Raw genomic sequence first — 26,105 nt, forward strand, 5'->3', positions numbered from 1 at the left:
CTCTGATCCCAATGTAAGTAGCTGAAGCACTTGTGTTATGGAAAATCAGAAGTAACGACGGTACCACAAATACCCAGACCCAAGACAACAGAAAACTAATGGTAATCTACATCGACTCGGCCGGGAATCGAACCCGGGACCTCAGAGTGGCGTATCCATGAAATCCGGCACACACACCACTCGACCATGGAGGTCGTCAAAGTTAATCATACGTTTAAGAGTCTTAGAATGTATTGTATATTGTTTTTAACAGAATTATATTACTAAATAAAAATCTGTACAGATACGCTTTGTAACTTGTTTTTGCGCTGAGATGTTTTCAATCCACACGTGTAGCATGTCATTTCTATTCAAATATATTCATATCAGGACGAATTTAAGTTTGTAGTCTTTGATAAAACGTCGTCTTTCGAATATATTATTATATAAACTTGTTACTTGTTCTCGTTTGGCATTCGATGAAATAATCTAGAAAATTATTATCACGTTTATATTAAGTCATAGTAACTCGCTAGTCTACTTGCTTATGAGGTTGGAGATCGAGGGATTGATCACAAGCCACATCAGCCACACAAACTTAAATTATTTTATTCAATAGGGAAACATTGCACTCACTAATTGATAGTCAAATCAAACACTACCATCAATTCGGAAAGATACCTGACCTGAGAAGAACCGACGAATGTAACTTAGCGGTTACTTTTTTTGTGTAAAATTAATGAAATATTGAATATGAATAGAAATAGCCAGGAAGATCGATTCATTCATTCCCAAGGTGTGCTATCAATCATCACACAGATCACAGGCAAGTTAAAGAATTAATGGTAAAGCATTACCAAATAAAGGGAGAATTTAGGAAGTACCTTCCTACTTTCACTGTTAGACTCATGTGTGCTAACCAGTAAAATTGGTCCCTTTATATAGCTCAAGAATATGAAAGACATGTACGAGTACAATAATTAAGAGAAATGCGAAATATAGTCTTCTATAGTATTAAAAGAAAGTAAAGTATATATTTTTTGATTTATTTAGTATAAAAATTTAACAATATTTAAAAATGTCAAGTAGTCATGCGAGTCAGGATGAATAACTAGTGTTATAATAAAAATCATAGTTCTTTTAGTGAACAGCTGTAATGGTCAGACACAATTTTACTATGAATGATTCAAATATTTGAATTAATTAATAGTTTTCATGCATTTTAGTTACACATATGTATGTACCTGCACGTGTTTTTCGATTTATATATTTTTTATGTGTACCTTATAGTCTATTATATTCAATAAAATCAATATAAAAAAATGCATTAAGACTGTTACACAGTAAACATCTCACCCTCGTACGTCGAACGTCATTCGGCATTATCAAACACTTCGAAATACAAAAACATTTAACAACAAAAAAAAATTAAACTGGCCACTTCACTATTTCGTAACACAACACTAATACGCTTTCACTTTAATAGATAAGTCATATGAAAATCGAAAGTTACTCGCGCCGGCAACGCGTGCGACACAGCGCACGTCCGCGCATGTCGAACGCGCGTCGTTAAATGTCGTCGACTCGTTGTCGTTTCCCGGCATTTCCTTGATAAGACAAAAAGTAGGAATTGCTAATTGAAGTGCGAACCGAGCGATTCCGTGTCCGTATTCAGTGAATAAGTCACTTCCTGAATCTGAGAAGATGTACACTCTCGCCGCGCCGGTTGGTAGCGTCTACCGTGACGCAGACTTAGCGCTCGCTTTACTTGCTTAGAGATGTTAAACTAATTTCGAATTGAACATGAACCTTTATAGAATACTCATTAATGAAATTGACAGTATTCAACAACAACAGCAACAACTACAGCCTGTAAATTCCCACTGCTGGGGTAAAGGCCTCCTCTCCCTTTGAGGAGAAGGTTTGGAACATATTCCACCACGCTGTTCCAATTGGGTTGGTGGAATGCATATGTGGCAGAATTTCTATGAAATTTGTCACATGCAGGTTTCCTCACGATGTTTTCCTTCACCGCTGAGCACGAGATGAATTATAAAGACAAATTAAGCACATGAAACAGCGGTGCTTGCCTGGGTTTGAACCCGCAATCATCGGTTAAGATGCACGCGTTCTAACCACTGGGCCGTCTCGACTCTTGACAGTATTCGTTCATATAAAATTCAAAATGATTACATCGTTGTAATTCAATCTCTCACAACAGACTTTCTATTTGACGCCCATGAAGTCACTATTAATTTGATTGAGCTGTTACACGACGATTATGACGTAACATGAGAAACGTAAATAAAAAATTTGCACGCACACAAACACACATATCTTAAAACTGAACACCACTGTAAATGTTAGAAAAACTAAAGTCAGATACACTTCAATGACTTTTTCTTAAACTTAAATTTCTTACTCTATACTCTTTACTTATTGATGGTCAAATTACCACCAGTTCGAAAAGAAACACCCTGGTCTGAGAAGAAGCGGCGAAAGAAACTCAGCAGGTCTTTTTTTGTCAAATTAATTAAATACATATTGAATATGAAGATAGTAAACATTAAACAAATATTTTAATTTTGCGGACTGTACCAGTCTTAATAACCACCAAACACGGAACAACAATCAACATTATTGTTGTTACCGTAGAATAATGACTACAAAAAGCCCTATTATCGGCCTTGAGTTGTAAGTGCTATTGAATTAAAATTCATAACATATTTTTACAAAGAAGAGATGTGTCTTTGAAACTGCGTTTGGAACGAATTTACTTTTGTTACACATTATATTTTGAGAATAATAACATTACAAAAAATAAAATTATTACTAAAAATTCCGTAAAAAAAAAATTAAATATATTTTATATTAAACGGGTTGTAAAACAAAGAGGCAGAGAGAAAGAGAAAGAGAGAGGGCATAACTCTTTTTACGTGATGATTTTACCCAGTTCGCTTTATTGTTAGCCGCTTAAAAGGTCTTCGTTCAAAGTAAATGAACAACAAGGAACCTTTAGGTGATTGAAATGGCTCAAATAACGGAGCTACGAGTAAGAAGCGGGTTAAATGCGAGGCAAGTGACCTCAGTTAATTTATCTGTTCGCGAACAATGGTGACTGACCCACATAGAGTTCGTGGGAGGAGCACAGCGCTACGATATCGTATTAACCTTGGTTAATTGTAATTAAATTAGTATTCATACCACACACCCAATATAATTAAGTCGTACCGGTTATATCAAGTACAGGTGATTTTTATTAAAAAGTACTCGATGACTAAGACTATAATTATATATTAATATGAATAAGTAAACACAGCCTGTATAATATAACTAAAAAAATTAAAAGTACGTTGAACTACCAATCTCAACGTTATCTTTATTAATAAGGAAGGAAAAGATTAATATATAATTATTAATATATTATTAGACCATTCGAATAAATTATTACATAACGATCACAAAATTGGTAATCAGTTTGTAGTATATTAAACTATGAAAACTTTATACAGTACGATTTTTTCTAACATTGTCTGAATCTATTTCTATACTGATGACATATGACCATTAATATTATTTTATCTTTCTTAGTCTGATCGTTAAGGAACATTTCGAAAATGTATGTTTTAGATGCATTTAATAAAAACGACGATTTTAATATGCGTGCCAATATTTGTCTATTGTAATTATAAAAAATAAAATATAATGTTTTTGCGTAATCAGAAAGTCAGTTTGACAAGTTTATCTTTAATTCGTATTCAAAACTTCGTATTAAAAACCTATTAAGATTTAATATTCTAATTAATATACTATACAATATATATAAGTGTCATCGACTTATATGAATTAAAGAAAAATAACTAAAATTGACCCCTGTGGAACACCTACTTTCAATAGAAGCAAGAGGTTTGATATTTTTAAAAACTACTCGTGACTTTATATTAAACTTGAAGGAACATCATATATATTAATTTCACGAGGTAATAAACAAAAGCAAAACCTGTAAGAAATCAAACCAATAGCTCATTGAAATATCTTTGTTTGTCTTTAGTAATACACTCTTGTGCTAGAATAGGACAGAAAATATTGTTATTCATTATGTGAACAGTTGCTCCACATGTGTCGTGGGTGTCGAATGCCAATTCGTTTGTTATCGCTTTTGAATACCGAGGAAAACTTAATACGATTCTATGAAGCTGTAACCATTCGTTACCAGCAATATTATAATACTTATTCAAATTTATGTACTATGTATTGATTTTAAACAAGTAGTTTGGTTTCAGTTTCATTGTTTATTTCAACGTTTTACATATATTAAATACACGGTAATAACACGTTGACCAGTAGTCATTTAAAATAGTAAGTGCAGCCTTTGCTTATCTTGTGTACGAACATAGACTATCTAACATAGACTAACATAGACATCTGAGTGCCTTTCTTAGCAACTTGTCCATACGTTCGTTACTTTAACTCGAATAGTCTGTATAGAGTAATTTCCGTTTTGATTAGATTTCAAGATATATATTTTTGGGTTGCATATCGAAATGCGAAATATCTACCGAATTAGCAATAATTCAACTGTGTAATAAAAGATTTAGTTCCTGGTCATTGAGAATTTGAGAGTCACTGATACTGTTGACTAACCACTTTGAATATAAGCTAGAACAATAAATGTTTTCAAATACTGTTTTATATAATTATTCACAAATATCCTCAAGGGTTTCGAGAAGCCCAGGAATATTATCGAAACTTGATTGAAAATATCGATAGACTCAATCAGCCAGTGATTGAAATTGTGATTGAAAATTGAAATGAGACTATTAGTACGGAAAAAAACTTTAGTAAGAATAATTTTTTACTAATCTAAAAGTGAGATATCGTTTGCTATAAAAATGTTTATAATCTCTTAAAATATTAATCTCGTGTTAATTAAGTTCATTTGACAAAGTTTCATTTTTGTTTATAAATAATATACACTTATTTTAAAAATTAAAGCAATATACCAAGAAAGAGCCAATAAATGTCTTAAGGGAAGGTCTCGTTTCCTCAGAAGAAGAAAGTTTAAACAACGTTTCTTTAGAAGTGTAGTGTGTATATTATACTTAACACTTATTGAGATGTTCCTTTTTAATTTAATTAGTATAATAACAATGATATATCCTCATCGATAGAGGCCAAAGGCATGCTCTTCAAGGTATAAGGCAAACAACAATTCCTAATTTCGAGCTGATATTCTTAATAATCCCATTCGCCGGATTCGGTAACTGAAGATCGCAATCTTTATGAGCAAATCACTAGACCGATGAGTACATAGTAAGTTAATGGATATAGCATATGAGCAGTTTATATAGTCAAGTATTAAAAATATTCTAAGCAGCTACATTTTGTTTACTTTTTATACCCATTCTATGTACGATGAAGTCATGTTGTAGATTATAAATACATTTTCGTGCCATTACAAAATAATTGTCAAGGTTTTGCGAGAAACATGTGTCAACACTTAAACATTTTTCTTTTCTACAATTTTATACGCCATTAACAAAAGTACTGTTTAATACAAGTGCTTCTAAAATGAATTAAATTACTTATTAAAGATAAATTGATCGGGAATTTGAAGTCCCTTCATTTCATAGTATAAAACAAAGTCGCTTTCTCCGTCCCTATGTCTTTTTGTATGCTTAAATCTTTAAAACTACGCAACTGATTTTGATGCGGTTATTTTAATAGATAGAGTGATTCGAGAGACGGTTTTTGTACATAATGCATAGACAATATAGTAAAGAAACGGTGATAATTTTTGAAGTTTCTAATGTGATGTCTTAAATAAACTTGCACCCGTGCGAAACCGGGACTGGTCGCTAGTTTAATATATGATTATCATCATAATAGTCATTTAATATGTATACATATTAAATGACTATTAATTAATAGAAAAGAAGTTAGTTTATTATTAGTACCAGCTTGATACTTTTTGCTGATATGACCCGGGTATGTACGCTTAGATTTTTTCGAATAAATCAAAATGATAATACCTCCTATGCATTGAATGATGTATAAATCAATTAATATGAATTATTGTAAGTCATGGTTTCAAGGATAAATATATGTATTTTTTCTGTATATCCTCACCTGCTATTGATCAGATCGAATTGTAATTGATATTTTATCACAGAATAACCCAAATTCCAATTGACATATCCAAAGATGTTTTAACATTAATTATTTAACGAATTAATTGAAAAACTTTTAGCAGCGAACCAGACATTTTGGACTAAATATTTTTTCCTTGTTCTCGACTTTTAAATACGACTTTTGCCATTTATATGCCAAAAATTTGTATATTGATCGAGTGTTTAATGTCTTTAGTGTACAAAATAATTTTACAAAACAAGTTATTCAAGTAATAAACAAAATATTTAATTCAAATAAAACGTTTTAACTATCTCTAACGAATGAAATGTCGATATTTTTCTACATTAGAATCTGTTAACGTAACGACATTTCTTAATGAGCTTAATATTTAGATTAAACAGAAACTTAAATATTTTGTGTTTGTTGAAGAATTTGTGGAAACACCAGTTGAATTGTTCTGAGAAATGTAAGAGTAAATTTAGATAAAACAAAATGGCCCTTAATTATACTACAATACAAATAAGGCCACGTCTTCTGGTAATAATTTAATGTATATATATTCAGATCTTTTTGAGTTAGTAAAAAAAAATGGTATCCTAATTTTGAAATTAAAAAATTAAATATGAATTATGTTTAATTACCTTATCACTGTCTGTTGGAAGCGTCCCGTAGCCATACCAGCTCCTAGCAGGCCTTAACCTGGGTTCCTCTTTCGGGGATAAGAGACCACTTCCCCATCGAACCACTCCTTCGGCTACAGCCGCAACTCCTGGGGTTTGGGGACTCCCATTCGGAGATTTTGGCGAGACCCCCTTCTCGGCGACAGGGGGCAAAGTGGGCCTGGCGCATCCTGTTCTCCTCTCGTATATCCTTTTACAGGGCTCATCTATGTCAGTCTCTAGTAGGCCTTTCTTATCCCCACCGCGTTTGACTTCCAAACTCTTTTTACTCTCTTCCTGTCTTTGCATCCATTTCGGATCGGAGTCTCTTCTCTTTGTACTATCATTTGAGTCTTGTCGGCACAGCAATGATTTTTTTAAGCTTTCACTGGAATCCTGTTTCACGACCGCCTTTTTATCCGTTTCCTTGGCGGGGCACTTCTTATCATCTTTAGACAGGAGCGCTCTTTTCAAACTGTCCGATGAATCTTGTTTATTGATAAGTTTTCGTGGACATTCCGTGTTGAGAGAGTCGGTTGTTTTGGAAATAAGTAGTTTTGGATAGTCGTATGGCGCATGATCGTTGGACGGAGGGTTCAGTTCGAGAGATCTGCGGTTCTTTTTCTTATCGGCTGGAGCGATTTGAGCTTTAACAGGCAGCAGCCGCCGCGGCAGCAGGCTGCGGTGATCAGCGAGAGGCGATTCCGGTCGCAACATGGTTGGCGGCGATGTAACACTGCCGCTGATCAGAACTAGCCTGAAACAATAAAAAACAACAATTGTTACTTTAATAGACTCAAAAACAGATGCTAGTGTTCAGCTTTTCGTACAGTTAATAATTTTTTCTTTTTATGGTATAGGTTGGCGGACGAGCATATAGGCCACCTGATGGCAAGTGGTCACCATCGCCCATAGACATTAACGCTGTAAAAATTATTAACTATTCCTTACATCGTCAATGTGCCACCAACCTTGGGAACTAAGATGTTATGTCCTTTGTGCCTGTAGTTACACTGGCTCACTCACCCTTCAGACCGGAACACAACAATACTGAGTACTGTTGTTTGGCGGTAGAATAACTGATGAGTGGGTGGTACCTACCCAGACGGGCTTGCACAAAGCCCTACCACCAAGTAAAATAACTACACTCAGCGGCAGAAAATGTGGCCCAAACTCTAAAATTCTTATAACATGCAATTTTGATGTTGCGTATGAGAATTTTAAGTGGCAGCGTATCGTAGCGTTAGTTTTTGTTAATTTATGAGTTTCAAAGTTATAAAAAAAGGTTATTTGTTTAACGTAAGTCACACTTAACGTTATTAAGTGTAAAAACGCCCAAAACTCAGTTGAGTTAAAGTTCGATATTCAAACGGTCGTGCATTTAACCCTTATTGTTTTATTTTTAATTTAATCTTTAGTCATTTTTCTTACTAAAAACTGAAAACTATGGCCTTAAGTTCAGCACAAATCGCTCAAGCTGTGTTACTTCGGAGTCAAGGTTTAACGCAGCGTGAAATCGCTGTATCTTTAAATGTACCACGTACAACTCTAAGATATGCCCTAAAAAGATACGATGAGACCGGCCTATACACGAGGAGACCAGGAAGTGGCAATATCAGATGCACATCAGCTCGAGATGACCGATTTATCATCCTCGCAATATTGAGAAATCGTTTCCTTACTGCGGGTGAAATAATGCAGCGTCTACAAACGACAAGAGGCGTCCGTGTAAGTGAGCGAACAATAAGAAGAAGAATGGAGGAACAAAACTTGCGTTCCCGAAGACCAGCACGAGGTCCAGAACTGCTCCGACACCATCGTGTAGCTCGACTTCAATTCGCTCGCGAACACGCTAATTGGACTCACGAGCAGTGGGCTAAGGTTCTGTGGACCGATGAATGCAGAGTAGCCTTAAGGCATCCAGATGGTCGCGAACGTGTGTGGAGAAGGCGAGGAGAAAGGTTTTTACCCACCACTACCTGGCAAACAGTAAGTTTTTATGGTGGCTCTGTTATGGTCTGGGCAGGAATAAGTTCAGACGCACGTACGGAGTTAACAATAATCGAAGGTCGCTTAACAGCAGTGCGATACATCGAAGAGGTCCTCCAAGAACATGTTCTACCATACATGGAATTTATTGGAAGCCAGGAATTTCTTTTAATGCACGATAATGCGCGACCTCACACAGCATTTTGCGTGAATAGCTACATATCGGAGGTAGGAATTTCAAAATTGGACTGGCCAGCACGAAGTCCGGATTTAAATCCAATAGAACATGTATGGGACATGCTTAAAAGACGCATCAGATCCAGCATCAACCCTCCAGAGTCTATCAGTGATTTAAAAACCGCCTTGATAACCGCCTGGGAAGAAATACCCCAGGTTGACATAAAAAACATTATTAAATCCATGCCTGATCGCATGCAGGCAGTCATCAAGGCTAGAGGAGGCAATACCCGGTATTAATTTTAAGTCCCGTAAGTTTTTGTAATTTTTTTTTAAAACTTTCTTTTGTTTATTTTTTTCCAATTTTAGAGTTTTTTGTTATTTTTAAGATAAAAAATTAATTAATTGAGGTATTACTTTTTTTTTACTAAATATCCACTTTAATACCTTTAAATTTTATGTACAAAAAAAAATACCCCTATTTCGTGTTTAATTTTGATGTTTAACCACATTATGTGTTTGGGCCACATTCTGTGCCGCTGAGTGTATAATAATAATGGTATCTGATTAAGAAAAACAAGAAACGGTAAAATTTATTCCAACAATACGAAAACAGGAGCTTAGCCGCTTACAAGTAATGTGATATTTGAACATTATTTCCCAAAGCAGAAAGCGCTTTATTACATTGAATACTATATTAACTCTTATCTAACAACTTAAGAAAATATTCCAGTACACATTCATATATAGAGAAATGTGCTTTATCTGTCCGACTAAATATGTCACACCATTATTTACAATCAGTAAATACACAGTTAATAAAATGTTAATTAACAAACACTGGTATATTGATAGCAATAGTAAACAAGACGTGTTTAATCACCCCTACTTATATTATAAATAATATATTTGTGATAACACATTTTTCACGCATCAACATATCAAGAATAGACGTAATTCTTTCTTAATATAAATTATGGAATAAACAATAATGCTTCTACATTTTATTTTTATATCCAGAAAATAGGAAACGGCTAAGTTGAGGTTACAAAAGTACAGTAAGTAACAGCCGTTAAATGACATGTGGACTTAGACATCGCCTCTGTTGAGAAGGTTTGATATTGCACCAAAATCTACCATTAGTACCAAGCCACACACACACAAATGGTAGAAATTCTGAGGATATTTTCCTACATCACCTACAAGCTCGTGAAAATTCTGTAATACTAGTCAGGATTTAAACTCGATCAATCTTCAGTAAAGATTCACACGTCCCACCGGGTTACAAGTATTTATTTTCAATACAAAGCGCTTAGTGGAAATATGAATCACGGGTAAATCAAGTCATTCGAATCACAACAACTGTATTATTAACGATCCAGTTCTTATACTGTAAGTTGTTAAGAATTTTAATTACGTACTTGTATCGCGATCGTACTAAAATACTTCGTTGTTTGAGGATTAATTTCACGGTTCATAGCTCACAGTAAACGCCGTAACGTCAAAGTTTTGTCTTTTAAAGAGCAAAACATTTAACATTGAAACAGCTTTATATATAAAAAAAATATCTATTGTACGCTTTGTTCTTTTTAAGTATATTAAGGTAGAAAAACGGGCCACCTAAACATGTCACAAACCTCTTTTAACAACAATAGTAATTTATAGTATTCTAGAGTTACTATGGAAGGGTCCATTTCCTTTGCTTGAAAATGATTGGTCTCTCAAATGTACCTTCAGCAGTTTGTTCAATTTTAAGTCAGTTAAAAAAATCGATTATACGAGTGTAGATTACAGTGCAAATACGCACCAATGATAGAACCTAATGTTATGTGACATAGCATTCCGCGATTAACTATTTAATCCGGATTATATATCTATAATTATAGGCTAGAGGGTATCAGCTGTTTGACGTTAAAATAGTAAACAAGTCAGTCATGCAATAACAATACAATCATCACATTGTTTTAATAAAACTAAGTTTACTTAAATATTTAGTTGCCATATAAAAAAATATATACCTGTTTCTCGAAACGAGTAATTATTATTTTAAAACAAATAGACAACGACCGGATACTACAACAATAGTATACCTTTATTCGAAAGGATAGATAAGCCACGTACCAAATAGTTCAAATGCCAAGTATAAAGGCAACAATTAGTTACGGATTACTAATGTTAACAAAATTACAATTAGTCATTACCAAGAGTATGATAAAATTTACATATGGATTCAAAAATATCAAACACTCGTCGTCAGCCGCGAGACGAAATGAAAAAACAGACGACATCTGCTTTATTTCACATTTGCGTACGTATGTATGTGTAACATACGTCACTTTAAGATGACGTCATACGAGTACATCGTCTGAAAAGTCAAATCACCATCTATTCTTTACTAGTAGTCGCCCGCGGCTTCGCACGCATTTTTAATGATGCGGGCAAAAAAGTAGTCATGTGTGACAACAATTATTTAAATTAATATATCCTGCCTGGAAGTCAACAGGTATTCATTCTACGCCTTTTTAACATCTACAAAATCTTGTATAGAATTATTACATCTTGTACAGAGTTATTTTCACATTCGTAATACTAATATACATTTTTTAAATTATGTTTTCTTTGTATATAAAAAGGTCATTCGTATAGGCTATTGATACGACACATTTCACGTTGTCACAATATAAATCAAATTTAATGGTAGAAGAGTCGAGATGGCCCAGTGGTTAGAACGCGTGCATCGTAACCGATGATTGCGGGTTCGAACCCAGGCAAGCACCGCTGATCTATGTGCTTAATTTATCTTTATAATTCATTTCGTGCTCAGCGGTGAAGGAAAACATCGTGAGGAAACCTGCATATGACAAATTTCATAGAAATTCTGCCACATGTGTATTCCACCAACCCGCATTGGAACAGCGTGGTGGAACATGTTCCAAACCCTTTCTTCAAAGGGAGAGGAGGCCTTTAGTCCAGCAGTGGGAATTTACAGGCTGTTGTTGTAAATGGTACCACGCGTTCGGAAGGTAAGCTCTACATAAAAGAACAGTTAAGAAACCAGTAATTATTATCCGTATTGATGATTGATCTTGACATGATATGCATTTTATATCCTTTGAAATAAACAATGAAAACTAATTCCATGATCGTTTACCATTTAAAATAATCCTGTACAATTAACATTTTGAAACGTGAGCTTTAAACACGTATAATTACGTAATTAATTCCAACTATCATTTTCGGATTCATGAATTAACGAAATTACAATGAAATTCATGATTTAATACCGTAAACAAAAACAGGAAATTATCTGGGGGCCGCAAGCAAAGAATAAACTAACGCGTCATCGTTACATACAATTACAATTAATGGAAAGTAATACGCAGACCATAGGAACAGCAATGCTATTGTATAAATAAATCACTCGGTATCAAAAGGATTCAAGAAAACGACTTCACAATGATTATAAGCTATTTTGATGCAAGTGAATATAACTTTACTATAACCAACAGTCAGCCCTTCCAAAGCGTGTGTTAAAAAAACTATCTAAAATTTTAAAAGAAAGTTGTAACACATATGTAAAAGTATGTTCTTCGCCGGAATTCAAACTATAACATAACAAGTTTCATCGAATTCGGTCCAGCGCTTTGAAGTGTGGAGAGATAACATACAGAGTGTGTGAGAAAGTATCATTATTCAATTTCTGATATTTCTCGAATGATTTTAATAGTAATTTTCGTTTTTCTAATCGAAATACTATGATATATGTGCCTGTTATTTGTCTGGCTGAATCACGCTAGTATACAATTATATTTATCAGCAGTCCTATTGTTTGCGAATAAGCCAACTAGCTGAAACCGCAGATACACCCGCGTTGAATCCATTGCCAAGGTCTTATTTAAGCATTTAACTTATTTTCTAAAATATTTCGTCTTTAAAATTGAGATAATGGGCTTATAATTATATTTATAGGAGATTTTACTCACTAAAGATTTTTTGAAAATCAGTAGACATTGTCAGTCCCTTAGATTCTGGGTTGTCTCACCAAATATTTGTATTGACCGTGGAAGCGTAAAATACAGACCGACAGACAGTTAGCATTTAAAATATTAGTATAAGTAGTAATATATTTAAAATATGTAGGGTAAATATTTTTTTAAGAAATTTTGTTCCTACAAAACTCATTAATTTAATCCACTTAATTGATACGTTAAACGACGCCACTAATTCTTACAAAGCAATTTGACGCGTAACCTTATCAGGGAAAGGCAAAAATTAAATATCAAATGACCAAATGAGATTAACTCATTCAATCAATCAAATTAACTCATTACTTAATCAGTAGAAGGTATCAATTAAAATTGTACAGCAATCAATGAGTTCAACACTTCTTAGTCTATTAGACACATCTACGCATATTTAAAATAAAACAAATACTTAAATAAATACTTTACTAAAAATTACTAAAATAAATAAATAAGGGTAATAGAATAGTACTTTATTTGTTAACATTCCAAAATTAAGTTCCTTACGTATTTTAGGAAATTAATTTGGGTTTAATTTTTTTTTTATATTTTACATTAATTTTGCTACCTCTGTTATTTTAGCTAATAGTCCCTATATATTAAAAAACTAAAACAATTAAAGACTGGCTTATTATAGCCGACATTTTTTTTTTTTTTTTTTTATGGCATAGGAGGCAAACGAGCAGGAGGCTCACCTGATGGAAAGTGACTACCACCGCCCATGGACACCTGCAACACCAGGGGACTTGCAGGTGCGTTGCCGGCCTTTCAAAAAGGAGTAGGCTCTTTTCTTAAAGGTTCCCATGTCGTATCGGTTCGGAAAAACCGCCGGCGAAAGCTGGTTCCACAAAGTGGTTGTGCGAGGCAGAAAATGTCTGAGAAATCGCGCTGTTGTGGATTTTCGGACATCAAGGTGGTGCGGGTGAAACTTAGAATTTTGGCGAGATGTCCGAAGGTGAAATTCAGCAGCCGGGATTAATCCGAACAATTCCTCGGAACATTCCCCGTGAAAAATTCGGTAGAAGATGCAGAGTGATCCGACATCTCTACGCAAAGCCAAAGGATCAAGGAGATCGGAAAGAGCTTGATCGTCGATAACTCGAGCCGCTCTACGTTGGATGCGGTCAAATGGAAGGAGCTGGTACTGGGGAGCACCCGCCCAGAGGTGAGAGCAGTACTCCATGTGAGGCCGAATTTGCGCCTTGTAAAGTTTAAGGCGATGGGCCGACGTGAAATACTGTCTCGCCTTGCTGAGCACGCCCAGCTTTTTTGAAGCCAATTTGGCTTTGCCTTCCAATTGACCGCGGAACTGAACGAGGCTCGAAATATCAACGCCAAGTATTCCGATACTACCCGTAGCGGCTATCGGAATGTTCTCAAATCGTGGAGATACGACAAATGGTGTTTTTTTAGCGGTTAACGCGCAAACTTGCGTCTTTTTGGGGTTGAAATGGACTAGATTTAGCCGGCCCCAATTCGAGACTTCGTTTAATGAAGACTCGATTTCAGACACAAGTTTGTTCCGGTTCTCTTCGACGTTTTCCCGAGAAATATTAGCGCGGCCGGTGTATAAGGTGTCAACGGTACTGTCGTCTGCATAGCAATGAATGTTCCCGATTTGCAACAAATCATTGATATGCAGAAGAAACAGAGTGGGTGATAGAACGCAGCCTTGTGGAACACCAGCATTGACGAATTTTAAGTCAGAGCATGCACCGTCGACAACGACCTTGATGCTCCGATCTGCCAAAAAGCTGGTAATCCAATTGCATAATTTCCCGGGAAGCCCATAGGAAGGAAGCTTCGAAAGAAGCGCTTTGTGCCATACACGATCGAAGGCCTTCGCTATGTCCAAGCTGGCTGCTAATGCCTCCCCCTTGCTCTCAACTGCTTCAGCCCACCTGTGAGTAAGGTAAACTAGAAGATCACCGGCTGACCGACCCCGACGGAAACCGTACTGGCGGTCGCTAATCAGCTGGTTCTCCTCTAGATACCGCAGGAGCTGGCAGTTTATAAGGGACTCCATTATCTTGGAGAGCAAGGAGGTGATGGCTATAGGCCTATAATTGGACGGGTCTGAGCGGTTGCCTTTTCTAGGGATCGGATGCACCAAAGCTGTCTTCCAGGAATTCGGGACGACGCCTAATGTGTAGGATTACCGGAAAAGACGCGTTAAGACCGGTGCCAACTCGGGAGCACATGTCCGTAGCACGATTGGAGGGATACCATCGGGTCCGCTCGACTTATGAATGTCCAAGGAAAGAAGTGCTTTACGAACTGCACTTTGCCGGAATTTAACCTCCGGCATCGTGGTATCACATCGCGGAATTGTTGGTGGAGATTTTCCTTGGTCATCCAGAGTCGAGTTCGACGCGAAGAGAGAGCCTAAAAGATCAGCTTTCTCTTTCGCGGTATGGGCCAATGACTCACCGTCTCTGTGCAGAGATGGAAAAGATGGCTGACAGAAATTCCCTAAGACAGCCTTAGCGAGAGACCAGAACGCTCGTGTTCCTGAAGGGAGACGCACCAGTCTCTCGCCAATTCTGCCAATGTACTCCGTCTTCGCCCTAGCAATCACGTTTTTGAGGGACCTAGAGGCAGAGTTGTATTCCTTTTTAAATGCGCTGGTATTTACATCACGAGACGCAGATGCATTAGCCCAGGTTTGATAGCGTTCCCACTTTCGGCGTGATGCCGTTTTGCAGAAGCGACCAAACCAAGGCTGGGACTTGCCACCGATGGGTACTGCAGAGTAAGGAATGAATAGTTCCATACCCTGAAGCACCACATCGGCAACAGAGTCAGCAGCAGCGTTCGGATCATCCGGCGAGAAACAAATCTGCCCCCATGGGTAAGATGCAAAAAAAGACCGCATCCCATCCCAATCTGCTGACTTGTAGTGCCATACTCGGCGGCACCCAACAAAGCGAGGCCGTGAGTACCGCACAACCGGCACTGTACTCCGGACGAGACAGTGGTCAGACGAGCCCAGAGGGGGATCGACGATAACCTGATAGCCACCCGGATGTGAAGTCAGCAGAAGGTCCAACAGGGAAGGTGTATGATCCTCCACATCCGGTATTCGCGTTGGCGAGTTGACCAGTTGTGTCAGATCATATGCTAGAGCGAAGTCCAGAACAGATCTACCCGCATGATCGGTGGTGCGTGAGCCGAGCCATTCTGCGTGGTGAGCATTAAAGTCACCCAGAATAATGATCTCTGCGGATGGAATCTGCTGAAGCACGGAATCTGTAGCCATTTGGACGTGCTCAACCAGTCGGTCGGTTTCGGCATTACCGCTATGGGACCTATAAAGGCACGCATAGATTCGCGGATGGTCATCGCAGTCTACACGCAGCCAGATAATCGATAGGTCCTGTCCTTCAAGGCTGCCGAGGCGTCGAGAACAGATATCATCTCTGACGTAAACGCATACCCCAGCTCGTGGTATAAAGGAATGTTCCAATTTGTACCCAGGGTACGAGAGAAAAGTCGTATCGGCAGGAGAAGATATCTGGGTCTCGGTTAGAAAGAGCAAGGCCGGCTTCGCCGTTTCCAGATGGTAGTGAACGGCGTTGAGGTTGGAGTTGAGTCCCCTTATGTTGCAGAAGTCCACAGCGAGGGTGGTAGGGGTTGCCTTATGATGCCTGCTCCGCTTGCCCCGAACAGTGGCGAGCGCAAAATTGCCCCCCCCAGAATTCGGAGGGCAGCCTGGGCATCCCTGCTCAGGTGGTGTATGTCCTGAGCATGGATGCCCAGAGAGGGATTCTCCACCGCTGTCGCTGATGGTACCCTCCTGGGGTAATTTAACCAAATTCTGCACAACCATCAAGTTTTGGGGGGGGGGGGATTGGGCCTCCGGAACTCTCACTTACCGGACGAAACGCGGTAGCATAACTACCACTTTACGCCGATTTTAAGTGAGAGAGTGGTACTTCCCCGGGCGTGCCGGCCCATTCGGCTGTAACCCGAAGGTATACAGCGTGGCACTACCACTTGAACTTGTTTTCCTGCTATTCGCAGTACATGTTTAATATATAAATAGACGTGTTGGACATATGTTATGTTATGTACAACTGTTGAAGATAAAAATTAATTAATTAATAAAATATAATAGTATAAGAAAACTTCCTTAGTCCACCGATTGACAGAAATTATCTAAATTGTCCATGTACTGAAAAATTTACAAAAAAAGCATTGTTTTGTTTGTTAATTCGTTAACGTTTTAATGTGATGTCGTAAAAATAATATTATCATATGGACGCCTACCTAATTGTCCCGCAGTCTATTATTAGCAGTGGCGTGCTAAAGTTTTTTGGCTACGATATGAAAAAGACAAAAATAAATTGTTTACAAATTACTCTTATTGTAACTGTCGTGAAGTTATAAAGCAGCTGTTTGATTTTCAAGAGTTTTTATTCACTTGTTTTTAAACAAATATTATTTTTTTATTTTAAGAAATAAATATTAAATAGTAGAGTAACGATTTGTGAAAGTCCAACTGCCAGGCAAGATGACCTTGAGAGTTGCTAAATATTTTATTTACATGTAATATGATATATTACTAACATTACATTTTTTGTTTCAGATTTGTTTCATCGTGAAATTTCACACTGAAATTAATAAAAATATGCTTTTAATAGTTCTTAGAAATAATCCATACAATGTAACAGAAAAAAACTTTTCGTCCACTCCAATTAAAAAAGAAATAAAGGTAAAAAAAATTATATATCCATTCCATTTTCAAAATCCATTCCCGTTACATATAAGTTATAGCTACATATATCTCCATACATATAGTTTACAACATTGCAATTTCGTGAAAGCCTGTCACGGTTAGAAGTACGGAATGAATCTTCATACAAAACACATTAATAATAATTACACATACATAAATTATACATATCGAGCTGATATAGCCCAGACGAAAGTAAACGGTAATCGCAAATTTTTCACGTATACGTTACAATTAATATAAAATTAAACTACGACCTTAGATGGTTAGTTTACGTTTATCTTAACCGAAGATTGTAGGTTCAATCCCGAGTAAGCACCATTAATTTCATGAGCTTATTTTTTTGTTTAATAATTCATCCGCATCAATAAAACTGTAGTTATTAAATGACTTCCTTTTAATTGTGTGCACCGCCTAACCATTGGTACATGCTGTGTGGAATAAGCTCTAAGCATTCTAATCAAGCATTGATCACATCTGAGAGATTTCTATCTTCAAGCCAAATTTTAATCAATACACTTTCTATTAAATTAGACGCCGCCATCTTTGTGAGGTTCCTATAGATTTACTTTGTAGTAGGTATTTGTGCAAGTTCACTACTCTACCGCTACACAACAAAGCTTAGTACTATTGCGTTCCGGTTTGAAGGGTGAATGAGCTGGTTTAACTAGACGCACAAGGGTTTTGTTGGCGCATTAGCTATGTAACGAAGGGTTGAAAGTTCATACAGCGCCAGCGTCCATAGGCAGTGGTAACTATTAGTTAATTAGACTACTTGCTCGTCCGCTTGCTATATTATAAAAAAACCTACAGATATACAAACGAAATAATCACAGATTCTAACAATAGTATGTTTATTGCGGTAGGTTATGGGCCATATTTCTTGACAGAACGTTACATGGCAGCGGAACTGTAACTATAAATGTCAATCAATATGACATTACACATAAATCAGGCATTGAATAAACGATACCTAGGTCGGTTGAAACCGCGTGGAATATGTAGTCGCCTACTAAATTATTTAAGTACTCGTAACATAGGTTTAACTTACTTAGTTTTAAGTGCTTATTTAGTTTTAATCTTACGAAGAAAAAAGCTTTTATACACTATAACATACATATTACCCTATTGTGTTTAGGGTATAAAATTTTTAAATTAATTACGAGAGAAATAAAGTCAATAAAAGTGTAATCAGGTAGACATACCACTTTATCGAAACGCCAGGCAAAAAAAGTAGTTCGGTTTTTAAAAATATATATTCACATTATATTGTAAATATACGTGTATTTATAAATTCAAATTTCGAAGTCTATATACCTACTCGTATATTTTTTTAAAAGCATTAATACCAACGGTTTTTATTTTTCTGCCATTAAAAACACATAAACCTTTCTGAATACATCTAAATGAACATTTTATCCTTTTCGTCTAAATAATATGTTTATTTCATTTTATTTAAAGGAATTGAACCAATCTTTTTCTTTAAATTAAAATGTTATCACAAAATATAACTTTTTAAAAGCTTCAAAGAGACAATTTTTATTTGTCTAGGAAAAGTTTAGTATTTAAATATTTTTTTTTCATCATAATTTCGAAGCCTGGATACTAACAGAATTGATTATCAAATCAAATCAATATGGACGATACAAAGACACGAATCGTACTAGACAATTTAAATTCTGATATCGAAGAAGACCAATATTTATAATAAATGTTAATATTGAGATACATCTTGTGTACTTATATCGTTTCAACTCACATCGAATGCATCCGTCTAAGCCTGCCGTTTTACTGTACGGTCAGCAGAAACTATTTATTTTCTTTTCAGAAACTGAAATACATCCTAGATTTAATATCAATAATGTATGCATCAAAGTTCAATGATCCTGAAATATAAAAGTAGAATAATCAAAGTACGTTTAATAGAAGACCGTCTAATATTTTATTCAAAGGAACTAGCAACGTAACTAGCTTTTCTTACAGTGATATTTAATCTAAAGTATATATTAAAGCTTGTGTAAGGAAGGCAGATGAGCAAATACCTGTAAGAAGCATAAAAAAGCAATTTACTGCCAATGTACCGCCGATCGCGACATAATCACATTCCTCGTGCCCGTTACACTGACGACTGGATCTCGTGAAAGTTCTAGAACATAGTTCTGTTTGTTATAGCAATATGCTAATGTTGAACAGCTAGAGGACGTAATAGAAAACCTTGATTAATCTTTATTACCTTCCGTATTGGGTATACGTAATGTATTTATACACTATGTAACCGGAAAATGTTAGAACCCTTTGATATCAGCGCATTTAAGTAAACTACTATACTCTTTGTTTTGAAAAAACATTATACTTATTTTAATTACTAGATTCGACAGCGCCTCGTAGGCTTTACGTAAAAGAAGTATGTATAGTACGACACAAGTTAGATGTAGCATCGGCAAAATTCGTAAAACCGATTACAGCCCACTTAAGTACGCCATCCCGAATTATCAATATTTATTTATTATATGAATATGATCTTTACACAAACGTAATAACTTGGAATATCATATGCCCTAATATATTCGTCAATTTGACACGTCGATTTACATGGACTTGCTTTTTTGGGTTAAACTGACGCGAGAATCTATAGTGATGAATAGCGTCGAATGGCGCGATAGGGAGCTATTCCCATTGGTTGTGTAGATCGACAGTAATCGGTTTCACGTATTTTGCTGATGTTAAATCTCAGTTGTGTCGTACTATAAACATCTGATGTCCTTCATTAGGGTTCAAGCTTCATAACAAATCTAATCAGATCCGGTTCAGTGATTTATTTAGTCGTGAAAGCGCAACAGGAACAATTATGCACTTATATTATTAATATAGATGTATTAGGAACTTATATATTTTGATAGGTTTCAATGGACAAAGCCTTATAACCTATTTGTCATTGTAGACGATAAAATTGATTCGCGCGAGAACATCTAAGTAAAAGTTATTACCTACTATAAAAAAATATACATGCCATTTATATATTTTTTTTCTACGGAATAATACGCAGCATTTCTATTGTATAGATCATAATGATGTCATTGTCCAATTTTAATAGTAATAAAATGTAAAAGTTTTTTACACAGTATTACAGGTTTATATTATAGACGGCGACAACGGTGGGGGGGGTTCAACTGCATAGATTATTAGGCTCTTGTGTCTTGGCCCAATTCAGAATGAATTATGTTTATTTTCGTCTTATTACATTTAAAGTCTTATAATTAAGTCGAGATGGAATGCAAGTATTTTATAAAAAAAAACGCCATATAAATCAAGGTCTATAAATTTTGAAAAAACACGCGAACATGATCTTATAAGATATTCATATCGTACCAATAAAAAACAACACAGTTTGAAAGCAATGTAACTTCGAAATATTCTGATTATATTACAAATGCGAAAGCAGGAATTCGTTTCTGGTTTTTAATAAAAAAAATAAAATCTCACACTATAAATATAATATGCTAGCTGAGCCTCGCTTTAACATAAATTATTTAATCTGTAGCTTTAGTTATATTAAGTTGTTGGCATTATGGTAGGTTGGTGGCATGCACGAAGGCTGCGCGCGGTGTTACACAGTATTTCCGCGGGACTTTATACATAATGCGAAAATATAAGCAACCTAAGTTACTTGTTATTTCAACAGCTACCTGCCCTTAAAATTTGCGTCAAAATCAGTTTAGTCGTTCAAAAGATTAACCGAAACAAATAAACAGAACAACAATAATTGTAATAAAATGTTATTTTTGGTATATGTAACATGTAAACACCGCTTTATACTAAATACATATGCATTTAGTGGAAAGTGCTTATTTAAATATTACTAACAGACAATTCATTTTTACTATATGTATCGAATGTATATTATGAATTAAGCAACAAGTTCTTATAGCAAACCTATAAAAATAACTTTATATGTTTTTATTTTCGTTTACGTATTATAGACAGTTAAGAAAATCTGAGTCGAGATGGCCCAGTGGTTAGAACGCGTGCATCTTAACCGATGACTGCAGGTTCAAACCCAGGCAAGCACCGCAGTATAATGTGCTTAATTTGTCTTTATAATTCATCTCGTGCTCAGCGGTGAAGGAAAACATCGTGAGGAAAACTGCATGTGACACCACATGTGCATTCCACCAACCCGCATTGGAAAAGCGTGGTGGAATATGTTCCAAACCTTCTCCTCAAAGGGAGAGGAGGCCTTAAGCCCAGCAGTGGGAATTTACAGGCTGTTGTTGTAAGAAAATCTAACTATATGTTTCTTTTCGGAGCGAAGACGTAGCGAAAACATTTTTCTCATTTCCACTAGCATTATACGATGAATATATTACCACGGAGCGCGATCCATCACATGGAAAGGAAACAAACAAATCCTCAACGCTAGATTGATCCTTTTACATTCCAATATATATGATATATATATATGTTGAATTACATATTATCAATGTGACGACTTAGAGTAGACTTATATACATACCTATTATAATGAAAAAACTGACAACCACACCGCTTCGTGATTGCATAGATCTATATTACATGTTAAGCCCATTTCAATAGTCTGCTATATTTATATATATTGTAATATGTTAATCGAAAGCGTTTATCGACATACATAGCTTTCCCTTAATAATAATTAAACCCCGTGACTCATTGCGCAATAATGCGATCCAATCCAATTTGTATTAATTTCCGGAAAATAATTATAGTTATAACATCTAAACTTAGAAAGAAGATTTAGTAAAAAGTCGGTACTACCTCATATACTAATTAGTCCAAGCGACATGGTAGTATTCTTAAGGGATCCCTTGACGCCTTCCGACGGAGTGGGTACCGCTGGTTTTATAGTTGGGAATTCCGGTACATTTGGCACTGACACCACATAACCCCCACTATGAGTAAAGAAAGACGTCTGTCCAGCTGAAAACCTTATCTAGCTTGTTTTTGAAAAATGTATATTCTATAATCTAAGCTTTATATATAACATAATTGTATCATAATAGCCATCATTAATCGTACAACTGTGTTTCATTCTATGTTTATGTAAGCGAGAACTCGGGTCTTTGTAGTTATCGCCATTAAAAAACGTAAATAAACGTATCCAAAAATATAGCATAACAAAACATATTCCTTACTTTTCTCTTTAACTAAAAACAAATGACGATCTTTTTTCTTGTATTTATTTATACTTTAAATATACTTTCTGAGTTCTTAATAATAGAAAAATAACGTTGCAGCATTTAATGTCACATAGTCTGACGCTCCTTTGAAAACATACTTTATCGGAAAAACTTGGACATTTGCTATTCATACGTACGTTACACTTCAATATGACGATAATTGTTTTAATTGCCCTATCATGTAATATCACTGAACTACCTATGATGTATGACACATCGTGTCATAATCGTTGATGAGTCTACACAATTACACTAAAGCCACTAATCCACGCGAGGCTGTCCACGAGAACCAAACGCACGCGAGAAATACATAGATCATCAATTTTGACATAACGTAAAAGAATAAATGCTGCTGACTTGTTATGGTTTAACCTTGATATTACGATCCACGAAATTAAATTAAATTGCGGCCTGAGACTTATTTGTTTATTTATTTATTTAATACTTTATTGCACACACAATGAAAGGGCATACAAATAAAGAGAACAATTACAACAAAGACAAGAAAATAAGAGCTTGCAATGGCGGTCTTATTGCTTAAGCAATCTCTAACCTTTGGTGAAAGGATATGAAAAAGCAGAAACAGGATAGTGCAAAAAATAAAAATAAAATAATATTCAAGCTAAAAGAAAATAATGACTAATATACATACTAATGTAAAATATATATAACCTACATACGTTACATATAAATATATATACATACACACATATATCATTTTTATATATTAATACATATTCAATAAACGTACATACATTACTTATTGTAAGGAAAGATAGTGAGTTTTCACACGAGGTTTAAATATATAAATAGAATCAGAGCGACGAATTATGTTTGTCCTTAGTAAAGTTAATCCAAAACATATAAAATATACGCCACAGGCATTTTACGAAACGGCCGTGGAGATGACTATTTGTTAAAATATCCCCAATATTACTAAGTAAAACGTTCACTTGGTAGGTATACTTTACTGATACATATATCTTAGGCCCTAAGTTGGGTTCGAGGAAATTCTGCCACACATATTCGCACCGAGTGAGGTAGCGTTGTTGAATAAGGTACATAACAACCACATATCATATTTCTACATATATATATCAGATTTTCGTGTATGCAAACATTCAATGGCAAATACATGTACCGAGATTATTACACACATAATAAGACAGTCAGCATCGTTTCATATTCATCAAACCTGTTTTTTCAGACTTTAATAGATCTACTTTTTTATGGCATTTGCAGACGGACGCATAAATTGCTTACCTGATGGCAAATGATCACCAATTCCAATAGACATTGGCGCCGTTAGAAAACATCGCTAATGTACCATCGAAATTAGGAACTAAGATAAGATGTCTCTCAAGCATATACCCTTCAGACCGTAACACATCTATTGTTAAGTATTGCTGTTTGGCGGTAGAATATATGAAGGGCTATAATGATGAGCTTGCAAAAAGCCCTAGTAAACTTGATGCAATGGGAGATATACAAGCAATTCTTGGGTTAGGTCTATCGTATGCAAATGTGTAACCTGTCTACGCTTTACATTGGGTAATCGAGTCTATAACATTTTATATCACCTCATCATATTCATGTTTTATCCACATATATCCACATACATGTTTCGTTAACATTAATAATAATTATTATAACACGACGGAATTCCCTGATGTTAAACTTTTGTCCTGTCGATTGCAAAGGTTTTTTACGATCGCAAGATCGGAAAACACATCCTCATAAATATTTAATTAAAATTTCAATTTACCTTCTATATAATACCTATACATATACGAAATATAAAATACTATATGAGATCTATACATATGTCTGTTTAATTTTATCTATTAATAATATTTACGATATTCTGAATATTAATTATTCGGAAACATACCATTATGAAGTGATGTCCTGAAACGCCGTTGGTTCATCCTCCTGAAAAGAAAAAATAAAAATTAAACACATAATTAACATTGTTATCCTAGTGATTTTTTTTATAATAATTAACAATTAAGAAAAACAAAGACAACAAAACGTGACCTTGAAAAATAATTCAATATTAGATTTGCACTGCAAATCAATTTTCCATATCGATAGCGACGATAAGGTCGAGCAATCAATAAACAAATCTATAATAAAAACATGGATATATAATACTAATAAATAATTATACGTATAAGTCATTGATGTAATCGTTTTGTTTTTTACGCTGGCTGATAAGAAAGTGTCATATTTTGATGTATGCATACAATTATAATATACCAACTAGGTGTACATTTGTATCTGTGATATATAGAATAGTCTATATTTGTTTTATTTACGAATGTGATTGTTTATTGTATAGGTAGGCGTACTTGCAATTGAGCCACCTGATGATAAGTGGTCACGACTGCCCATATAATTCGGCGTTGTAATAAACATTAACTGTTCCTTACATAGTCAAAGTGCCATTAATCTCGAGCCTGTAGTTACACTGGCTAACTCACACTTCAAACCGGAACAAAATAATACAGATCATTGCTGCTTGACAAAGACATAGCCCTCCTACCAAGGATGTAGATGAAACGGCCTATTTGCCTCGATAAAATTTCTTCCGACACGTGCAAATTTACCCACGATGTTTTCCTTCACCGCATATAGGATAGAAGCCATTAATTAAGCACATGAAACGCACCCGGTGTTGTTGGCACGGATTTAGACATACGACCTTCGGTTATACTCACGTGTTATTAAGTTTTTATGAAGCCAAACTATTATATTATTACGATATTACTCGCTTCAATTAATATGCTTAACGATGTATCTATCTATATACAACATACATGTATTCATAAAATTAGGATCAATGGAAAACCCAAATATGCAAAATGGACGTATTTCCCCATAAGACAACAAAAGTCAGTTTTTTTTTATTGTTTAAAATTACCTGTATAATGGCAACGTGTATATTAAATAGCATATAATAAATATATGTTTTTCTTAATTTGTATTACTATCCAGGGTTTAAAATAAAAATAAAATAATATTAATAAAAAATAAAAGTTGTTAAAGATTAACCTAGTACAGTAATTTATGATTCGATTTGATTCTACCTCCCAGCAATAAGCATGATGGAACAAATTTTGACTTTACATTAAATCTCTATTAGTTTCTGAAACATTGAGATTTTTATCTGAATGTTCATTGGTCGCGTATCACGTCA

General features: G+C 35.2%; 1 protein-coding gene across 2 annotated transcripts in view; it reads right to left on the reverse strand.

Annotated features, from left to right (window-relative positions):
- Window positions 1–26,105, reverse strand: part of LOC124536107 (probable E3 ubiquitin-protein ligase RNF144A) — a 144,442-nt gene that overhangs the window by 108,160 nt on the left and 10,177 nt on the right. The window contains exons 2-3 of one of the 2 annotated variants that reach the window (XM_047112553.1): window positions 24,798–24,838; window positions 6,753–7,527 (exon numbers count right to left, since the gene is read on the reverse strand). In XM_047112553.1, the coding sequence (XP_046968509.1) occupies window positions 6,753–7,487 (735 nt within the window). In that variant the 5' untranslated portion in view covers window positions 7,488–7,527; window positions 24,798–24,838. Of the gene's footprint in view, window positions 1–1,335; window positions 1,550–6,752; window positions 7,528–24,797; window positions 24,839–26,105 lie in introns of those variants that run through there. The other variant, XM_047112554.1, reaches the window with a different exon arrangement.

This window comes from Vanessa cardui, chromosome 16 (assembly GCF_905220365.1).
Source record: "Vanessa cardui chromosome 16, ilVanCard2.1, whole genome shotgun sequence".
NCBI classification, from domain to species: Eukaryota; Metazoa; Arthropoda; class Insecta; order Lepidoptera; family Nymphalidae; genus Vanessa; species Vanessa cardui.